General features: G+C 44.8%; 1 protein-coding gene across 2 annotated transcripts in view; it reads right to left on the reverse strand.

Annotated features, from left to right (window-relative positions):
• Positions 1–21,986, reverse strand: part of PDE8A (phosphodiesterase 8A) — a 155,572-nt gene that overhangs the window by 70,595 nt on the left and 62,991 nt on the right. For both annotated transcript variants that reach the window (XM_032392017.1, XM_032392018.1), the window contains exons 2-5: positions 12,949–13,005; positions 10,544–10,734; positions 4,326–4,382; positions 3,464–3,518 (exon numbers count right to left, since the gene is read on the reverse strand). In XM_032392017.1, coding sequence (XP_032247908.1) covers positions 3,464–3,518; positions 4,326–4,382; positions 10,544–10,734; positions 12,949–13,005 — 360 coding nt within the window. The remainder of the gene's footprint in view (positions 1–3,463; positions 3,519–4,325; positions 4,383–10,543; positions 10,735–12,948; positions 13,006–21,986) is intronic.

Consider the following 21,986-nt stretch of genomic DNA (forward strand, 5'->3'; position numbering starts at 1 on the left):
ACATAATGGTGAGCCTGCTGCTCCCTCCTTATTTGCCAGGTCATGTACCTCTACAATGACTACTTTAAAGCTTCTGTGCTTGGGGACGTGCCCCCGAGAGTGGTTCTAGCAACGGCTTCAGAGGACCCCATGACTGAGCATGTGGGTGAGAGGGCGGAGAATGTGTGCGTCAGCCGCTCTTGCATTTTCAAGTCAGCTTCATGATAGCTCGATTACACTAAGAAAACAGAAGGACTGAGGTGTGCTATCCCTTCTCCCAGGATGCTCTCTCCAGTCCACACGCTGTGCCAGGGTGCTGCCTTGTGGGGAATTTCAAACACGCACTCCCAACACACATCTATGCCCTTTCAAAGAGACCTCATACAAACATAAAGCTTCATGACTTCTGGTGGCTGTCGGTAAGCGAAGAATCCAAGGCAGGGCACATCATCTATCCCCAAGTTTCACTAGAAAGTGGAAGCTTCAGAGGTCCTTGCTAAAAAAAAATTTTTAAAAATAGCCAGTTTTGAAGCTCAAGAATAATAACATAAAGATTTTCAAAGCTAGCTGGGGCAGTTTTTCTCCCTGTGTGAATGCTTTGCCCAGTAGGTTGGAGGTGGGGCATGACCTCGGATCCACCAGCAAGAGGTGATCCACAGCTTCCCACCCCAGATTCTGTACTTACAGGAACACTCACCTTCACACTGGCTGACTTGGGTTGTTCTCAGACAACTTAGTATGGATTCCTGGAGGTGAGGCAATGGGGGGAGGTGTTGATATGGGTGTATGCTTTGGGAGTTGTCAAAAAAAAAGGGGGGGGACCACAAAACCAATAATAATCTAATGTGTGCTTTTATATAAAATTGTGTGTGTATAAAGTAAAATCTTAAGTTCCATATTATTGGATGTTACTCTTGGAATTTCTGTGCTTTTTGTCTGCATTTACTTGCTACCTTTGTTCATTTATTACTAAGGTTTTATCACTTTGTCTTAGAAATGTCATATAACTACACTTAATAACCCAGTCCAGCAGCATATCTTTTTAAAAAATGGGAGAAATTAGTCCGTTCACATGCATTTGATTTTACTCCTTCTATCTTGCTGTGTCTTCATGACTGGCTTCACACTGTTGCTGCTTCTTCCTCGTCAGCCAGTTTGACCAAGTTGCTATAAATTTCACAGTTCCTCTTGTGAATTTGGAAGGTTTGTTAAACTTTTCTATTAATTGTTACCTTCCTTCTCACTGATCTCAAGGGCCGACATAGATTTCCTTACTACTATTTGAAAACAAGATGCCAGTCACCCCCAGAATCGACGATCTCCCAGAGAACAGATGTTCTAGTCTGCACATTTCCCAGATGAACACTCTGGAATACTTCCATTGCCTGCCCTCCCCCACCCCCCGGTTGCTAGATAAAGCCCTGAAAATGCTTTTACCTCTACCTCCTCCCCACAAAACTTCAAAACGCCTACGTTTGCTAAGACAGTCTAGCATTTAAAGACTGACCTATTGTTCAAATTTTTCTTTTGGTATGTCCCCTCTGTTTTTCCTTTTAGGTCTAACATGACGCCTAGATAGATAGAGATATTTTACTTACATTTCGTACGTTCTCTAACTATAAACAAAGCTCTACTGCAGGTTATTTGTGCACGCACAGGGGAAGAAGGGCGGGCCGCAGAGACGGGGAGGCGGCAGGCGGGCACATGTGCACGGCAGGTTTGCTGCTCCCCACTTCCCTCCACGTCATCCCTCCTCCCTCCTCTTCAAGTTTCTGCTCGAGTTCATCTGTTGTATCAGTGGGGTCCTTTCTCAATTCTTTGCCTCAGGACACTTGGGGAAAGAGGACTCTGAATTTTATGCCCTGAAAGGTGAACAAGGACTCGGCTGCGCATCCTTCTCCTGCTTCATCTCTAATCAGACTAGACATTACGAGGCCTGTTTTATACAGTAACCGTATGCTCATATTTACCGCCAAGTTCAGCGATTTCTGGCTTCATTCCTTCTTGCATTTCAAGACTTTCGCTTGGAAATCACCTCCTTCTGCTTGAAGCACACCCCGTACGCACTCCTTCCATTTCCATATTGCTGAAAGTGTGTCAGCCTCATCCTTGAAAACCTTCCTGCTGGGGTTACCAGTCTAGGTGAGCAGTTATTTCATCCCATTCAAAGTATTATCCCACTATTTTCCATTTTCCATTTATCACTGCTGAGAAGCTAACTGTTAGTCATCCTTCTTCTGAAGGTCATCTTTTTTTTCTGGTGAGATTTTCACTATGATGTGTCTTCTTTTTATTTACTCTTCTTTGAATTTGCTGGAATTTCTGAATCTGTGGACTACAGTCTTTCAACAGTTCTGGAAAATTCTCTTCAAACATCGCTCTGCCCCATTCTCTCTCCTGTCCTCCTGGAACTCCAGTTACATATACGCTAAACTATACATTCTATCCTCCACACTTCTTAACCTCCCTAACTTATTTTCTATTATTGAATCTCTGTGTTATATGCTGGATAATTTCTTCAGACCCACTACGTTTTAAAATTTTCAGTTATCATGTGTTCATTTCTCAAAATTCGATTATGTTCTGCCTAGAATTTGCTGTGTCACTTTTTATAGTTTTTCTATTTCTTGCAGACATTTGCAAGCTTGTCTTTTATTCTTTACATATAATAAGCATAATTCCTTTATAATTCGAGTCTGATAATTCTGGTGTCTGTGGGCTGTGAGGATGTTTTTGCTGTCCTTCCCCTATTAGTTCTCACTCGCAGTGCCTCATCTCCTGTGGACTGGTCAGCGTCCGTGGAATGCTGGCTGCTGCCTTTGAGCAATTGCAGAGATTCTCTGAGGCCAGAGATAAAGGTGTCTTGCTCTGGAGAGGATCTGTATTCGCTTCTGCCAGGTACCCAGGAATATGACCTACCACCTAGAACCACTTTAAACTAAATTTGTGGCTTGGGGTGTCTTGACTACCTCCCAGATATAAATTTAGGCCACAAATCGGCCCCAGGATCAGCCTTACATAAGTTCTCTCCGTTGTGATTCCCAAGGCTCACGGGCAACCAGCTGACCAAAGCCTTTAGAAGCCTTTTGGCTTAGGGAAAACCAACAGATCAGTGCTGAGGGTGGAGAGGGAGTCATGTTTGGGCTGCCTCATTTCCAGAATCCTTGCTGCCTTTCAAGTTGCACGTATACATGTCAGCATTATAACAACATCTCGTGTGGCATAACTCTTAATGAGTATGCCATTAAAGGAGATTTTATGATGTTTAGATGACTTTAGCAGGCATAATTCTGAGAGAGCAAAAACTTAAAGTGTTGTAGATTATTAAGATTACCAAGTTCTAAAGTTAAACTACACTGTAACAGCACAAGGACAACAAAGTTTTTCTTCAAATGAATTCAAAACTTTTGCTGGCTCTCAACAGAGATAAAATGTAATTTCTCAGGCTGAATTATACTCGCATCACAAAGAAGTGGGTACATACCCTCGTAAAGCCGGCAGCAATGAGGGGCATCACAGAGGACTCTTCTCGGTCCGTCCTTCAGAAGAACACAGCAAAGGGTTAGTGACCGCTTTATCAATTACAGCTCACCTCTAACTTCTCACTAATTTACGTAATACTAGAACTATCATGTTAAATACCTTTTGATGAATTAGATTAATATACCAATCAGAAGTGTAAAATTGAAAATAGTTTTCTGTTTTAGTTCTGTATGTCACTTTCTGGCAATGCTTGAAATATGGAGATTCTGCACTAACAGCCAGAATACAGAAGTAACCACATACCTATTTGATATGTAAAAATTTTAATTTAAATTCTTCCCCATTTTCTTCTACTTGCAGTTTCTTAAAAAAAAAAAAAAAAAAAAAAGTCTTTTCTCCCCTGAAAGCTCTGGAAAAAAGTTTAAAGGACAAAGAATCCTTTCTTCTATCTACAAAAGTATATAAGCCAATTAACATTTATTTGAATACTGCCCTTCTCCTAACATATTTCTATTCTTTCCTTACCTCCAATTTCCCCGTTTATATATGAATCAAACCTTTGTAGATACTTGGGAGTCAGAAGGCCCGTGGGGGGTGTCCCTGGATAACACTTGTACTTCTAGGAATGGAAGTCTCTCATGGTTTGCCTATTTCTAAAGTGAATAGCAGTCCAAAATCCCAGACCCCACATGAGAGCAGAAACTCCCACCAGGGAGTTAACTGGTGAAGTGAAAGAAAATAAGAAGAAAATGCTAAACTAAAAAGAATCACACCTGTCATAGCCTATAAACTCTTAGGCCCCTGCTAAGAGCAAGCATGACATTGACACCTGAACTTCAAGGTCAAAAAAAATGAGAGCTTACCTGCGTACTACACCAATAATAACTGTGTTTTCAGAGAGTTTTGATGATCTAATAGACCTTTAAAAAAAAATTTTTTTTTAAATAAATGTAAAGCAATTCTTTAAAAAATATATAAATACACTCAATCTTGGTAGAACAATTAAAGTTGGGGAGAGGTAGAAGAGGGAGCAAGTCACACTCTGATTTACCTTCTCTGCTACTTGATCCTCCTCCCTCCAGGGCACAAGCTGCACTCAGCAGACAAGTAATCCTAACGCTCACGGAGTGCGAACCTAACAGCTGGCTGAGACCCGAGCCTGCTACTCATCCTGGCCTTTGTTAATCCAAGCAGCCTCAGGGGGAGAACGTTCCTTACCTTGGGTTTACGTGACTGGGCTTATCTGTCTCTCCCTGCCAAAGGGAAATGTGAGTACGTATGTGTCACCGCAAGCTGACGGCCATGGTGACAGTGGGGACAAAGCCCAAAGGTCAGCTCCCTAAGCCATATAAACAAAGAGTTCCCAGGTGGGCAAAAGCAGCAGCAACAGAAATTCAAAACTAGGAAATGCAAGATATTCTAACCCATCAGAAAGAAGAGAATCGCCACAGGGGGCACCTGGGTGGCTCAGTTGGTTAAGAAGAGAATCGCCACCTGACAGAAACAGGTAAGAATGGAGGACTGGTCAGGAGACGTGGGGGACGCTGCGCCACTGAAATCTCCCGTGGAGTACGAGGCTCCCACCGAGAGTGCATTCACCCCTTCCCAGGAACGAAAACCCAGCCAGGAGATGAGACAGGGTGGAAGTCAACGTGACCCAGGAGAGCAGGAGGAGGAACGGCTCCACTGGGGATGTACGACAGCTCACGCTACCTTGGGCCAGGGCGGGGGGGTGGGGGGGGTGGCATGCGGGACTCCGGAGAAGATTCAGAGCCATGCCACAGGAAGAGGGGGAAGGCAGCCCTGGGCTGAAAGGAAGACACTCACGCAGGACGGTGGCTCCAGCAGGAGAACGGAGCGACCGTTCCCTGACGGCCCCAGCCACGTCAGAAGTGTGCTGGCCTCCTAGAGAATGTGTCCGGGATGGGACAGAGAACAGCTAAGACTTACTGCATGACTTCCGTTCTGTTAGTTCAAGAAACAGAACCACTCCGGAGTCACAGAACACAGAGAATCATCTGCGTGACTCCTTCTCAATTCTCCCAAGGATGGTACATAATGTAGCCTTCCCAGACGCATCAGAGGACATCAATTCAGCATACACAATGGATACCTCAGTTTGGCAAACTTTTTCTGTAAAGGGCCAGATGGCAAGTGTTTTAGGCTTTGTGAGCCAGGCAGACTCTGTCACAACCACTCCACTCTGCCCTGTAGCGTGAAAGCAGCCACAGACGATGCCTAAACGAACGGCGTGGCCGTGTCCCCCCTGGCGCAGCCCTGCCTCACAGCACTGGGGCTTCATTTTCTCAAGGCTGGGTCTCACGACAGGCGCAGACGGGATGTGGGGAACAGAAGTGGCTCAGGGATGGACGCGCAGCTCCAGGGACGAGCCAGTCGCTCTCACGGGCCACGCAGCTCCCACCTCTCTCTCCGTGTTGCTGTTTTCCCTAGTGTCCAGTCCATTCCTCCAGCTCCTGTCCGCCTGTCCATGCCAGGCGAGGCCAACCGCGAGGGTGCCCAGCTGCTGTACTGGAAGAGCCCTCCTGACAGCTCACTGCGGATCTGCCGACCAGGTGCCGGTCCCCGGTTCCCCCAGGGCCTCCGTGCCTGGAGAACAGCCGCACTCACCTGCCTGGAGCAGGGCCACGGGGAGGTCTGTACTAGCGTGGAAGGGCGACTGGCACAGCGGACACTCGCACAGACAAGGCCAGTTCACTTCTCAAAACTGTGGGCTGCTGCGGAGCCTAGCACAGATCTTACCCGGGGAGAGACAGGCGCCCACAAACGGTATTTCCGTGACTTCTGAGGGCACCGTACTTATTCTTGTGTTCATATTTCTGTCGTATCATAAAGATCTCAAGAAAGAAAAGGCAAACTTAAGTATGCAGTCAGCTATCTCAAACCAGTTCTCATCTTTTTAGAAGAAAAACAGAGATCTGAGTGGTATAAATAGCAGGCAGGTAACTGTGCGGATACACTCGGGAAGTCATTTTAGATGACTTACTTGGGACACAGGAATGAGGGTGGGCGCTGGGCGAAGGACAAAGCAGAAGGGAAGGCCATGTTTACCTGGAAGCAAGTTGATACCCGCAAAGGAGGGCTAACACTGTATGAAAAGGCAGAGGTCTACTCCTGACTTTTTCTGGTCCATAAGGGGGAAGAACAGACTAGAAAATAGAAATGTAAGGAAACTGGCTTGGAAAAAAAAAACACACCCTTTACTTCAGATTCAGGAAAATGAAGAAAGAAATGACTTGGCATCATCAAAATGCATACCCAGACACAGGAAGGCAGCTTTCGAGAAGTCAGAGAAGAGCGGGCACGAATCTCTAGCACGAGATTCTGAAAGACCACGTGAGCACTCTGGGAAGCTCTCACAGCAACGCTGGCTGGTTAGCACCAGGTTTATGCATAAGAGAAAACTCCACACAATAGTGGCTTAAGCAAGATTCTTCTCCCACATAAGAGACGCGCAGAGGCACGCGGTCCAAGGCTGTGACGGCACGCGGCAGCACCAGGAGCCTGGCTCCTTCCGGGTTTCCCGAGTCTTGCCTCCACAGGGTTTCTTCCTCGTGGTCCAAGACGGAGGCTACACTCTAGCCACAACACCCACATTCTAGACAGCAGGATACTTTCCAGAAGATGCACAGGACACTCCCACTGGCCAGCTGCAAGAAAAGCTGGGGAATGCGGGCATTTTCTAGGTGGCCAGAGGCCCAGCTAAACACTAAAAATTCTGTTATTAGGAAAGAGTAGAAGTGGGTATAGGGGGCAACTACCATTCTCCAGACACACTGGCAACTACAAATAAATCTGATGATGGTCTCAACACAACCCTGGAAGAAAGGCCAGGGGACGGAGGCTTACTCCAAGAGCCCAGCAAAGCCCTTCAGTGAGTCACATTTTACAACAACTCCATTACTTGTACTTCACCACTGTTCCCTCCGCCGTGTGGAATGAGTTTTGGATGGAAAAGAATGGAATTTACAGTGGAAAAAAAGAGTCGCGGACCGAGGTGAATCCAGAGATGGTCGAAGGCGTCCGGCACCCGAGTTGAGTCTTGCTCCTGCATTCAACCTAGATCTAATTCTGCTGGTGCCCTCTGGGCTCCCATGTAGGGCTTTATTTCCTTCACCTCCCTTTATCAAGTCTTCCCTTTCATGACAGAGCCCTGCTCCTGGTGCACAAAGGAACAGTTCTTCATTTCTTCTGAGTACCATAGGCACTCAGAAGGCACTTCCTTGTGGTGAATCATTTTCTTAGTCTTTAAGGCTATTCTCTCCCCTCTGTTATCTGGCAGCTTTTTACAGGCCTTTATCCTGGTCATTCATCCTTGAAGGGAAGCGAGATCAACCCCGTCGGGAGCCTGCAGCAGAGAGGCTCAGAGAAGCCTCCCTTGCACGCCTTTGCTAGGCCCTTGGCATGGGCAGCCCTCCTCCTCTTCGGTCTGGGCCTGCAGATCAAGTCAGCAGATGCGAGTTCCTGCTCAGAGAGCACGGCCAGCAGGCAGGCAGAGGTGAGCTGCACACAGTGGACTCCTGGCTGGCTCTCCCCACTCTCTAACTAAACCTGAGAACCGATGCAGTCTGCTGTTCTGGAACTGTAACACATGAAAGACTGCTCTCACACTCCTTAGGCTTCTGCCCCTCCTCACAACATGGTAGAAAAACCCAGGTCTCTGTCCATCTCCCTCTGCTCTAGGTCTTGGGGATCCCAGGGGACACAGAAAGTAGAGCATGAGGAGGCAGCAGGGACTGGGGGGCCTCGGGCAGGGCTCTGGTGCTCAGCTAAGGCAGAGCCGTCTGTTTCTCTGGTCAGCACAACTCCAGCGTCCCAGGCTCAGCACGACCGTGGCAGCGAAGCAGAGCCTCTTTCCATCTCCTTCCTTTAGGTTCGTTTGGTACTTCAGCTTCAGAGACTGAAGTATGCGGAAGACGTTTCAGGAGAGGTTCTTCATTAGGCCCCACGGTACAAGAGATAGAGTGGGAATCCTGGCCTTCTTCTGCTCTCCCAGCTTCTGATAGAACTATCAGCTTATCTTTGGCTTCTTAATTGCTGTGGTCAGCTTCTGTCTGTTAGCTTCACGGGTTTCTTGACAGGAAGCGGGGAGGCGGCACTGTAATCAGCACAAGACGGCCTCCAACAGCCTCAGAGGTGACTCACTTGCCTTGGCCCCCCTGCCCTTCTCCTGCGCTCTCTAGCCGGCAGCCGCTCACCCTCCACCTGCTCCTGATGTGCCCCTGCACAGACCATGTCAGTGTCTCAACTGCCTACAGGCTGAAGTCCAAGCCTGCGGCTCAGCACCTAAGGCCCTCAAGACGGGGCTCCGGGCTGCTCCTCCAGCCTTCGCCAGAGCCACGTCCCATGCCTGCCCAGCCCAGCACCTGTCAATACCGAGCAGAGAAGCCCAGTATACCTGCCTCTTCCTGCACATGCTGCCCCCTCCTCCTGGAACAGCTCTCGCCAACACAGGCAACTGCAGCACTTTGCATATACCTCCTCGTGGGCACTTGGAGCCTGTACTGAAATCACTCACTTGCCCTGCCAACTGGAACAGTAGCTCTTCAGAGGCAAGAACCATGTCTTACTTACCTGTGGAGCTCTAGTGCCAAAGACAGTGCCCAGAACTGAGAAGACTGGCAAAGCAGGGTTCCTCAACCAGTGGATTTGGAAATATCACAGACACAGAATATTTGGCCTTCAGCAAGGCATCTGATAAGGAGTGTGAGGAGTTCCAAATGTCCCCAGTAGAGAGATACAGAAGAATGCTGGTTGTTTAGATAAGTCAGCAACTGATGAAAACCCTTCACAGGTGGTGCTGATTAGGTATCCCAAAAGCAAGAGGAAGGAAAGGACAGAGCTCTGCCAGGGCTAAGGCCTCATGAACTGTGTAAGTCAGGAGAGGGACAGAGAGCATGTGAACAAGTTCAGGAGGGAGAGCCTGGCATGACTCCTTGAAGGAACACTCCACAGTGGGCAGGTTCCCTTAAAGGGATGATCTTAAGGGAGGTAAACCAGGCACAACCAGAATTGAGATGAAAGTGACTTAGAAAACTCAATCAGGGCCTACTCTTGCCTCTAGAAAACTAACTATGGCACAAGGACCCTCCCCCCCACACACATACACACAACACACACACACCCTCAGCTAACAAGATGGAGATGATGTGGTAAAACACAGCTAGCAAGAAAAACCAGAGATTCTTGGCCAAGGCCGTGACACAGCCCTCAGGAAAGGAACATGCTCAGGGGCTGCATTTGTAATCATCTTCTCCCTGGACAGCCTAAGGGGGATGGCTATTCTGCTTACTCTTCACTGGCCCATCCAAACCTGGTGTGAGATTTTCGGTTCTGGAACCACGCTTACAAGGGCTACTGCCTGGAAGAGGACACTCAGAGGAAGCAGCCCTGACGGGGCTGGGATATGAAACCTCACTGTTAGGAGCTGCCAAGACCAGTGAGGATATGCTCCACCCAGGAAAGACCATTCCTGCCCTTGAATGCTGCAAATCTGGGAAAGGGGATTAGGTTGGGCTCAGCAAGAAAGAGAACTTCTGCAGCTCAGAGCTTTCCCTTGGGAACCGCCCCCCCCCCCCAACAGAGGCTGGATGTCAGGGGTGGGAACTTAGCAGAGGACATGCACACATGACAATCTATACTTCTCTAAAACCTCCTGTTAAGCAACCCAGTTCACATGTTTTGATATTCTGCAAGTACTATAAACAAGGCACATTCGCCTAACATTAGAAGACAGTTTTCAATTTTTTATAACTTTAAAAACATCTGGAAGATTTTATTAGCTCCTGTTGCAGTAACATGCAGGTGACGGTTGTAGTTAGTTACAGATCGGGTTTCATTTTAACCCTTAATGGTTTTCTTTTTTTTTTTTTTACTGTTTTAAGCAAAGTAAAACAAAACAGAGGAAGATCAATCCTAGAAATAATGATGTCCTTATGTCTTACTTATTTTATGTGCAAAGAAGGCAACTTAGAAGACAGTGACTTTAACTTGGTGTACCTCTGGGCTGCTCCTACTGTCACACACGCCAGTGGGGCTACCGAGGCCCGCGTCCCGGCCTCACCTGCACAGCGCCTCTGCGTCCAGCTGCCGGGGGTTTCTGTGGTCTATGATGATGATGTCATGATGTTTGTCCAGGAAACAGGCAAGAACAGCCTGAGCCTCCTTGGTAACTGTGCACTTAAACCCTGCTTTTTCACACGCCCTGCAGAATCCATTACACTGGTTATCTTCTTTGGTAAACACTAAAAGTACCTGAATCAAAAAAGTGTGAACACTTTTTTAAAAAAAAGTTGTTAGAACGGTAATTTCTTAACATGCCACAGAAAACTCCCAAGTGTTTTCAAGGCAAATACACAGATGTGAACATAATAATCTGTTGATAGAAATCCTCCTACACATAAATCAGGGACATTATCACTCAGCTCCCCCAAATTAGTGCTATTTTATCTGCTCTTGTCTGGAAGTCCAAGTGCATGGGTCATATACTTATTCTTTTGCTAATAAGCTCATTGGCAGAACTCAACAAAAGCTTGATTAAGCATTTTATCTTAAAATTATTTCAATTATGACACACAAATACTTATTTTAGTTAACAGTAAGTTAACTAGACAAGTCCTTAGATGGCAAAAACGAAAACTACTTTAGTCAAGCTTTTAGAATACTTAAAACTTTATTTTTTAAAAAGATTTTATTTCAGAGAGAGAGAGAGAGAGGGAGCATGAGTGGGGGGCAGAGGCAGAGGGAGAGGCAGAAGCAGACTCCCTCCTGAGCAGGGAGCCTGATGTGGGGCTCGATCCCAGGACCCCGAGATCATAACCTGAGCCGAAGGCAGATGCTTAACCGACTGAGCCACCAAGCTGCCCCAAATACTTAAAACTTTAAATAATGTATTAAATGTTTTGACTCAAGATTTTATGTAATTCCTCCAAGTTAAAAGAAATTACTTTGATGATAAGATTTCAAGCAGACCAAAATATAATACCTCATAACCAGCTAGGTAATCCCTCAACCTCCCTTCCCTCTGGAAACCACCAGATTGTTCTCTATAAGTCTGCTTCTGCTTTTTGTTGTTGGTGGTGGTTTATTTTTTTAGATTCTACATGTAAGTTAAATCATATGATATTTGTCTTAGGGGAAAGTGATTTTTAAAAGGTAAACTTCCAAGGGTGCCTGGGTGGCTCAGTCGGTTAAGCATCTGACTCTTGATTTTGGTTGAGGTCATGATCTCAGGGTTGTGAGATCCAGCCCCGCGTCGGGCTCCATGCCCCACGCTGGGCCTGGAGCCTGCTTAAGATTCTCTCTCTCCCTCTCCCTCTGCCCCTCCCCAAAACCCCCTGACCCCTGCTCTCAAGTAAATAAATAAATAAATAAGGTAAACTTCCAGTCATAAAATATATATGACCCCGGGGTTACAAGGTATGGCAGGGGGAATATAGTTAACAATATGTAACAACATCATGTGGTGACACATGGTAGCTAGAGATATAGTGATGGTCACTTCCTAATGTGTATAAATGTTGAATGACTCTGTTGTACACCTGAAACCAATATAATATTGTAGGTCAACTGCATTTCAATAAAAATCGATAAAGTTCTCATTGATAGCAAATGACAAAATAAAGAAAACCGTCAGTTAAGCGACACAGGCACAGCGCCAGGCTCGAGGGGTGGCAGCTGTGCCCCTGGCCCAGGGTGATGGCTCGCTGTCCCGGGGCCTGGCCTGCTGCCTCTCGCCTCTCCAGCCAGGCACCCCCCAACCCCCACCCCCGGCCAGGTCTGGGTCAAAAGCGCACCACTCCGTCCCTTCAGACCCAGATGGATTCATGAGGGCAACACTGGTAAGGTGGAGGTGGGCAGCCTGTGAGAAAGACTGCAAAGCTGACGGGGACCCTGTCCCCCAAGGCTTAGCTCCTCTAAGTTTCCCCAAGTGCACAACTACCACAAATGCACACCTCTGCCAGTCCTAACAGGAGACGTGGTTTGTGTGCAGGAAGCATCAAATAACTTTGGAGCTCAATTTCAATAGCTTATGTCGTCTAATATTTTCATCATTTAAATATTTTCTGATAGAGCATATTCAGCAACACAGAAAAGACCATGCTTTTGCCTTTTTATACTGGAAAATTTCAAACCTACAGAGAAGCTATGAGTGCAATGAACGTTAGTGGACCCTTCTGTTTTCATCAATTGTTAAGATTGTGCTCCCTTTGCTCTCCCCCTACCCCCCCACAATTATGCACATTCTTTTCTTTATTGCTGAACCTTTCAAAGTAGGGTGCACACACATGTGTGTCCAAGAAAACTATATTCTCTTGTATAACTAGAGTACTATTATCAGCTTCAGGAATTTACCATTGATCCAATACTATTACCTAAAATAGAAAACTGTTCTCACTGTTAGGCCCTCTCCCTCCCCCTCTTTAAAGAAAATCAATATGTAAAAATTACAGTATGGCTTATTATTACCTGGAGTTGATGTGGATGAAATCTCATGGGGCCAAACTGCACATCAGCTACTGCTACCTGTAAGAAAAAGGTATGCTTAAAAATTATGTATTTTTTAAAGATAAGCTCACTTTAAAATTTCTCTAATCAGTGCCACAGATGAAAGTGAGATTTTTACTCCAGAGAAAAATTACATAAATAGTTATTACACAGAATCCCAGGGATCTCCTTCTAACCCTCAGGAAAGGTGCAGAGTAGGGAGGGAGAAATAAAATGAATCTGATCCTGGCTCTGCTTTTCCTAGTTGTGTAGGACTTTAAGTGAATTACTCAACCTTCCTCAGCCTTTTCTCACTTGTTACAAAGACAAATGAGTTTACAATATAAAGGGCCCCCCCAAACTAGACACTGAATGAACATTGATGCCTTCTATCTTTCTCCTGATGGACCATGAAATCTTACTTCAAGAATGGCACACACACAATGAAATCCAGCAGTTAGAATCATGCGACATCAGAGCATTTTACAGAGGAGCACAATGTTCATCAATAATTGCCTATCTACTTGAGAACTTAGCACTAAAACGACACAGATAAATACAATGTCATAACCAAATCCCAATGAGTAATAATAATCATAACACCAACGGAGGGGCTTAGCATATACTGGGCGTCATCCTAATTGCTGAACGTGTGTTATCTTGCTCGATCTTTATAGTAACACAGAGAGGTTTACGGTTGGAAAACTGAGGTTCCAAGTACCTTGTTTAACGCCACAGAGTCAGCAAGTGGCAGCTGGGATTTCACTGCAAAGCCAGGGCCACTGGAAGGTTTGGGCAGTCTATGCACTGCATAAGGGAGCCCAGGGGAGGAAGAATACGGGGCTGAAATACAGCCCTGAGTGATGGATGCCGGCACTGAGTTGCTACCCAGAGGAGGAGACAAATTTCTGCAATTTTCCCAGAACCACTGTATGTACTGAAGGGATCCCCAGGCCTCTGGGTGGTGGTATGATTCCATGGCAAAAAAATCTGCAGCGGAAGACCTAGATCTGTAAGCTTTCCCGCAAGATATTTCCTGACTGCCCACCTCCCATGTCTCCCCTCAAGCAGCGATCTATCCCCAGTGAACAAATGAAACAAAGCTTGCTCAGTGATGGGGCAAGTCCCTGTTTATCTCTCACTGCTAGAAGGTGACGCCTGCCAACTATGGGACACCAGCCTAGTTCTGATCTGCTTTGTAACAATTTCGTCTCTCGAAATCCTAAGAACGAGGGCCACTACTATCCCAGACCTAAGACTGAGGGGTCTCTGTGACAGGGCGGGAGGCTGAGGAGAAGAGACCTCCCCCAGCACGATCTCCCCCTGCACTGGGTAGCTGCAGGCCAGCCTCACGGCGAGGGGCGCAGCTGATGCCAAAGCCAGCAGTCCTGAGATGATCCAAGGAGGCCCGGAGAGCCTTCAAAGCCAGGTCTGCTCTATACAATCATACGCTCACGGGGCACTCAGAAGGAAAGCAAGGCACTGAGACCAATCTGAACAAAGAGGTCCTGTCAGTTTTTACAAAGTTTAAAGGAATGAATGAAAGAAAGTACAAAGAAGGATACAGACCGACTGCTTGGAGAATGCAACGGACCTACTCAGGAGAAAGAAGGAAGAAAATGACAGGAGAAAGAGAAGGAAAATCATTTCGCTAACTTTCTATAGCAGGGGGGACAATTTCTTTTTTTTTTTTTTTTTTTTTTAAATATTTTATTTATTTATTTGACAGAGAGACACAGCGAGAGAGGGAACACAAGCAGAGGGAGTGGGAGAGGGAGAAGCAGGCTTCCCGCCGAGCAGGGAGCCCGATGCGGGGCTCGATCCCAGGACCTGGAATCATGACCTGAGCCGAAGGCAGACGCTTAACGACTGAGCCACCCAGGCGCCCATGGGGGGACAATTTCATAGGAGAAAGCAGAAGACTCACGAGCAGGAAGCCCGCTGCTACTGCCCAAGATAAGGCAGGAGCGAGGCAGTACTTGGGTCTCCTACGTGAGTGGGGAGCGGTAGCCTCTGACAGAGGATACTTATGAAATTGGCTCTGAAGGGTCAAGTAGACAAAAAAGTCTCAAAGGAGAAAAAGAAATATTTATGACTAGTGTAAAAACATATAATACACTAGGTCACAGAGAAAACTTTAAAAACACATTGCTAAAAGTAAAAATGGTACCATTTTTATTCTTCAACCATAATGCCAACAAACCAGAAATTAAAAACATGAGCTTAAGCAAAATCAAGAAACACCACTGCCCTGAAAATTTTTTAAATATTAACTTGTAATTGCTGGGTCAGAGAGGGAAATGCAAATTATACCTACAGATTACCTGGAAAATAATAAAAATGAGAATACCATTTAATGAAACTTACGGGATACTGCTAAATTTTACTCAGAGGCAAGATTAATAGCCTTAAATCCTTCTGTCACCAAACAAGAATTAAATACATTTACCAAGCTTTCAAGTCACTAAGTTTGAGAAAGTCAACAGTACAAACTTAAGGAAACCAAGAGGAAAAAAAATAAAGTTAAGGTTAATAATTAATAAAATTTAAAAATATGATAACGACTAGCATGTTTAAAAAAATACATACGTGTGTACACACACACATATATGTATGTATAGAGTTGATTACAAGCTGAGGGACAAGATAAAAGTATGAATGGCTCAGGGCAAAGCCTTATCCCTCCCAGGAAAACAACTCTGAGCACACGGTCCACACCAAAAGTGGGTGAAATAACTTTCACAGACAAAGGACAGTATAACTTTATGATCTCAACTTACAAAAATAACTCACCACTGCATTCATTTTAAGAAATAAAAGCAGCTATAGATTTTTTAAAAATTATTAATTTTGCCTCAGTATAATTTTAATGATATCATTTTAAAACAGTAATGTTTCAGCAACTGTATTTTACCACCAAACCCTTATTTACTTAACTAGATTGCATTTTAACCTTACATCCTGTCTACGGGGTATATCCGGCTCTCAGGACCTCTGTCAAGCAGTGTCCCAGCAGAGCCGGACAACTACTTACCACTGCCCCCCCAAAATAACCACCACCAGGAAATCTGATGACATTACTCAGTGAGCGGACGTCAGCAGTGGGCCCTCAAAGAGTAAACAACTTCCCAACTGCTCTGGAAAAGGGGATCAGAACTATAGAATTCCTGCATTCTTCCTTTCTTTGTGTATGAAAATCAGAATCAAACTGACCTAATGTTTCAAGGTCACGGCCCTCTTAATAATTTGTTGTGCACATTAATATTTAAAAGAGAATAGTCCTCTTCAAGCTAAGTTTAGTATCACAGCTTTGATTTAATCTTTCAGCTTGAAAAGCAATTGATATCTTTTGACAATACAGAACACTATGTTCATGGATATTGGTAATTATACAAGTTGCTGAGTTTAGTCTTCTGGATTTTTAGATATGTGTTATTAATACTGATTGTTAAGGAGAGATTGTAAGTAGTCTCTTTGTATTTTAATAAAGTAATATTTGTAAATATGGCTAACAGAAACACGAAATAAATTATTATTGAAACTTTGACAAACCACATATCAGATTTCTTTTGTTTGCCTAACTGACCTAACATTTAGAAGTGACACTAGAAGGCCAAACCAGGGTTATGAATCTTGATCATGGGTGGGGGTGGGAGAGAAAAGAGATACAGAATACCAATCTACCTAAAACTTCTGTTCCCCCAAACCAACATAGCCTATCCCTTGCCTGCTGTTTTTCTCTCTGTAGCTCTCAGTCATCATTTGCAAAACTCCGTGTTTTACTATTTATCTTCTTTACTGTCTGCCTCTCCCACTAAGAATGTAAGTTCTATGAAGACAGGGATTTATATGCTTTACTCATTGCTGTATTTCCAATATCCAAAACAGTCCCTGGCACACGGTGGGCATTTAAGAAATATTTTTGAATCGATGTTTACTCAACAGCTAATTTTTTTTGAAGATTTTATTTATTTATTTGACAGAGACACAGCGAGAAAGGGAACACAAGCAGGGGGAGTGGGAGAGGGAGAAGCAGGCTTCCTGCTGAGCAGGGATCCTGATGTGGGGCTTGATCCCAGGACCCTGGGATCATGACCTGAGCCGAAAGCAGACGCTTAACCCTGAGCCACCCAGGCTCCCCTGATTAACTCCATTTTAATGATGAAGAAACTGAAGCTCAGAGCAGTGTGGTTCAACAGTTGGTAAAGGACAATGATGAGAACAAGACCCAATTCAGGGGGACTGAATTCCTGTGGTCTTTTTATGCTCCATTGGGGAAGGTCTAAAATCACCTGACCCTAACCTGTATTTAGTGGAAATAAGACCAAGAACCTGGAAAGCAGCATTCACCCACTTGACCAATCTTTGTTGGGCACCCCTGGTACGCTAACTGGTTTCCTAGGCATTCAACACCCAACAGAGAACAAGACAGACAGTAGCTCTACCTATCGGGGGGAGATGTGATGGAGACTAACGGGGGTGCTATTCTGAATCGGAGTCCAGGAAGGCTTCTCTGAGGCAGCAATGTGGAAGATGAGATCTGAATGAAAAGGCGGCAGCCATGCAAGGAACGGAAGAAGGAGCCCCAGGCAGAGGGAACAGGGGTGCATGGGACCTATGGTGAGAATGGGGGACATTCAAGGAAAGGAAGGGGAAGAGGGCAGGAGATGAGGTCATGGCTAGACAGGGGCAGTAAGATGCAGAGCTTTCTAAGCCAGGACAAGAAACTTGAGTTTTATCCTAAATTTCATCAAAAGCCACTAAAGAATTTTATACAAGAAAGTGATAGGATCTAATTTTTATTTTTTAAAATAGATCCCTTTAAATAGATCCCCTTTATATTTTAAATGGATCCCCGGTGGGGAATGTGCAGTGGGACGTGACAGCAGAGGCAAGGAGACCACTGAGGAAGCTTCCATAGCAGTCCAAGTGAGAGAGGATGGCCCTGTGGCCCAGGAATTGCCATGGAGACAAGCAGATGGCTTTGGGGCATTTTGGAGGCAGGGTGATCAAGACTTGCTGATGGACAGGACATAATCAAATCTACTGGTTCCTAGACCAGAGTTCTGATATCTGACTTACAGTTTTATTTAGGTGCTGATGGAAATTTGGGGTTCTGCAAGGCATCCTGGTAGAGGCCGGTATGGGTCTGTTTGGTTCTTTCCAGATCCACCCACAAGATGGCACCAAGATCTACCCCACGGCAAAGCTCCTAACTGTTCTCCCAGGTCCCTCTCTCTGAGCAGGCCAAATGTTCCACATCCATCCCCACTGTCCGCCTCTCTTTTTTCTCTCTTTACCTGCTCCTAATTGTCCCTTCAGTCAATTTAAACAGCAAATATTTACAAGGAGACTTTTATATGTTTTCCCAACTGAATGTCAAAATCAAGTCACATGCTTGGGTAAAACTGTTCAGGTCCTTTTTTTCCCCAAACCCATAGTGTCGAGCAGAAAATGGTGTCTGGGTTAAATGCACTATTTAAAGAGTTTAACACAATGCCTGACTGTGAGCAAACGCCCAATAAATTCTAAAGTATCTACAGAAAAGATTTTCCAAGAAGCTTTTGCTATAAAACTATAACTTTACACACACACATATACACACTTTTTTTTTTAAAAAACATACACACTTTAAGGCATTTTTAAAACTATATTTTTCCAAAGAGCTATTTCCTTCAGAGCACAAAGGTAATCTCTAATAAGAACCATTCACTTCATGATACCTTGAAATATCATGTGTAAAAAATAGGACCTAGTTCTTAAATATCATATTAATGTATCTGGTACAAGGGACAAATAAAGGTTTTCCTGAAACCCTGGAAGAAGATTGCCTCTAAAAGGTGGTAAGAAAATCGATCCATAAAAAATGAGAATGGCCAATCGTAGGATAACCCAACTCTAAGCTTCTCTTAAATGTGTCACTGAAATTTAAGAATCCTCAAATCCCAACTGCAGAAATCTGAGGTATGACATAACTAGAACCTACCTCTCCTCAATCCCTCAAAAAAGAGGCAACTGCTCACCATGTATCGTCCCGTCAGAACAAGAAGGGTCTACAGGCTGCCGGGGGAGGGGAGCCGGAGGCTGAGAACTCAGTGCTATTCATTCCGTTCCCTCCAGGAAAAAACGGAATCCAGCAGGTATAGATGATCTGGATATTGAAAAGAAATATTCCTAGCTATAAATGAACAAACGAGCATCTTGCCTCACTCTGGGAGGAGTCTATTCCAGGCCTATGTATGCCAACTGCGCATGTTTAGGTCACACACCACACACTTGGACGGCAGGGAGCCTTGCTCAGGAGGTTCGACGGCTGCCTGCCTGCCAACTGCCCGCTGCTAGCATCCTGACTGTGAACGCCAGCCCAGGCTGGACTGGGTCAGCTCATGAACCTCATTGATAACCAAAGGGACTACACTAAGAATGACAACCCACACGATAGAATAAATGATCCAGAATTACCCACACGGTTCCCGTAACCAGGATTCCTGAGATTGGACAGATCGGGGTTTAAACTCTGACCTTTCTCCCCTGAAAACCTGTGTGTCTTCAGGCAAACTTCCTCACTTTGCTGAGCCTGGCCTAGAGGACAGTGATAGTCAAGATTCAGTGAGTAACAGACACGCAGCTCTGCAGGGCACCTGGCCTGCGGTTACGGGTGCCCTAATGTGTAGCCATTATCACCAGTGGAAGGAGATGCACAAGCATTCACAGTGCCCCTGCTTTAGTTCTAGAGCAATGAGGAAATTCTTGCCAGGGGTGGAGGCTCCACACATAAGTTTTGGCAGAAAGTGGGTTTCCAGACTGAATGTGATTTGAGAGACTCTACCAGAGTCAAATTGCTCATCCCAACCTCCTTCCTGCGTTAAACCGTCAGACCCTCTGAATGCAGTCCACAACCTGAGGTTCTATTGTTGAAACCATCTCTTCTATGAGCCCTGTTTTATAAGGGCTACCCAAGTAGTCTCACGGGCCTACACTGTTTTTCATAAATAACACTGATTTCTTTAAAGCTTCTTTTTGGAATACTTTCACTACTAATTATGTCTAATTCTAAATTTCAAATAACCAGCGCTGAAAAATCAAGGAAGAAGTTGTTTCTTATGTCCCAAGGAAAACTCGTTTGGGTTTGAGAGGAGAAAAGCACAGGGGAGAGAAGGAAGTATACAGCGGAGGTACGAACAACATCGACAGAGAGTACGAAGAACCCCTGAGGCAGAGGAGGCCTTGGATCCAGAAGATTAGGGACAGGGGCTGGAGCCTTGGTCCCAAGCTTTGGATAACGACTGCCTCCCCATTCTTCAAAAGCAGCAGCAACAGCCCAGGCCAGAGGTTTTCTCGGGAGGATGCATTCTCCCAGGGCTGCTGCTTCCTTTTAGGGTAAAATCTTGACCAGAAGTTATCCGGTATTTATATAGGAAAAATGTATATTTACATTCTCCAAACTAAATACATTTTTAAGACTATTTTTTTTTTCAGAGCAGTTTTAGGTTTACATCAAAACTAAAAAGCAGGTACAGAGATTTCCCTTAAGTCCCTTACCCTCATACACATACAGCCCTCCCCATCATCATCATTACTCACCAGAATGGTACATTTTTTACAAAAATGAACCACACAGACACATCCTAATCATCCCAAATCCATATTTTACCTTAGTCTTCACTCTTGGCCCTGTACACTCTATGGATTTGAACAAATGTATAATTACATGTATCCATCATTGTATTTTTCACTACCCTATAAATCCTCCATGTTCTGCCTGATCATCTCCTCCCACCCCTGGTAACCACTTATCTTTTTATTGTCTCTAGTTTTGCTTTTTTCCAGACTGTCCTATAGTTGGAATCATCCAAGTATGGAGTCTTTTCATACTGGCTTCTTCCCCTAAGTAAATGCAGTTAAGGTTCTTCCACATCTTCCATGGCTTAATAATTAGTCCATTTCGTTCCAGGGCTGCATAATATTCCATTGTCTGGATGTATCAGTTCATCCATTCACCACTAAAGGTCATCTTGGTGGCTTCTAAGTTTGGGCAATTATGAATGAAGCTGCTATAAACATCCTTCTGTAGGTTTTTGTGTAGGTTTTTCAACTGTTTTGGGTAAATATGAGAGAGAGAAATGGCTAGGTCGTATGATAAAGTATGTTTAGTTTTGTAAGAAACTACCAAAATGTCTTCCAAAGGGGTCATGCCATTCTGTATTCCTCCCGCACTATATGAAAGTTCCTGTTCCTCCATCCTCACGAGCATTTGGTGTTAGTGCTCAGATTTTGGCCATCTAAATAGGTAAGTAGTGGTATCTTGCTATCTTGTTTTAATTTGCATTTCTCTGATGATATATGATGTGGAACATCTTTTCATACATTTATTTGCCATCTGTAGATCTTTCGTGAGATATCTGCTAAAATCTTTAGCCCATTTTTTTTTTTTAAGATTTTATTTATTTATTTGACAGAGCGAGAGCACAAGCAGGGGGAGCGGCAGAAGGAGAGAGAGAGGCAGACTCCCCACTGAGTGGTAGTTGTTGGGGTTGTTTTCTTACTGTTAAGTTTTTAATATGTATATTCTGGGCAACAGTCCTTTATCAGATAGATCTTTTGCAAATATTTTCTCCCATTTTGTGGCTTATCTTTTAAAGTTCTTGATAGTGTCATTCATAGAGCAGAAGTTTTTAATTTTAGTGAAGTTCATCTTAGTTCTTTTTTTCTTAAGATTTGAGAGACAGAGATAGTGAGAGACACAGAGATAGTGAGAGAGGGTACAAATGGGGAGGAGAGGGAGAAGCAGTCTCCCCATTGAGCAGGGAGCCCGATGCAGGGCTCACGACCCGAGCCAAAGACAGATGCTTAACCGACTGAGCCACCCAGGTGCCCCTGTTTCTTTTATGGGTATCTGTTGCTTGTATCTAAAAAGGCATCGTGACACCCGAGGTCATCTAGGTTTTCTCCTATGTTATTCTCTAGAAGTTTCATAGTTTTGCATTTTACTTTTAGGTCTACAATTCACTTTGAGTTGG

Source organism: Phoca vitulina, unplaced genomic scaffold, assembly GCF_004348235.1.
Source record: "Phoca vitulina isolate PV1807 unplaced genomic scaffold, GSC_HSeal_1.0 scaffold65, whole genome shotgun sequence".
NCBI lineage: Eukaryota > Metazoa > Chordata > Mammalia > Carnivora > Phocidae > Phoca > Phoca vitulina.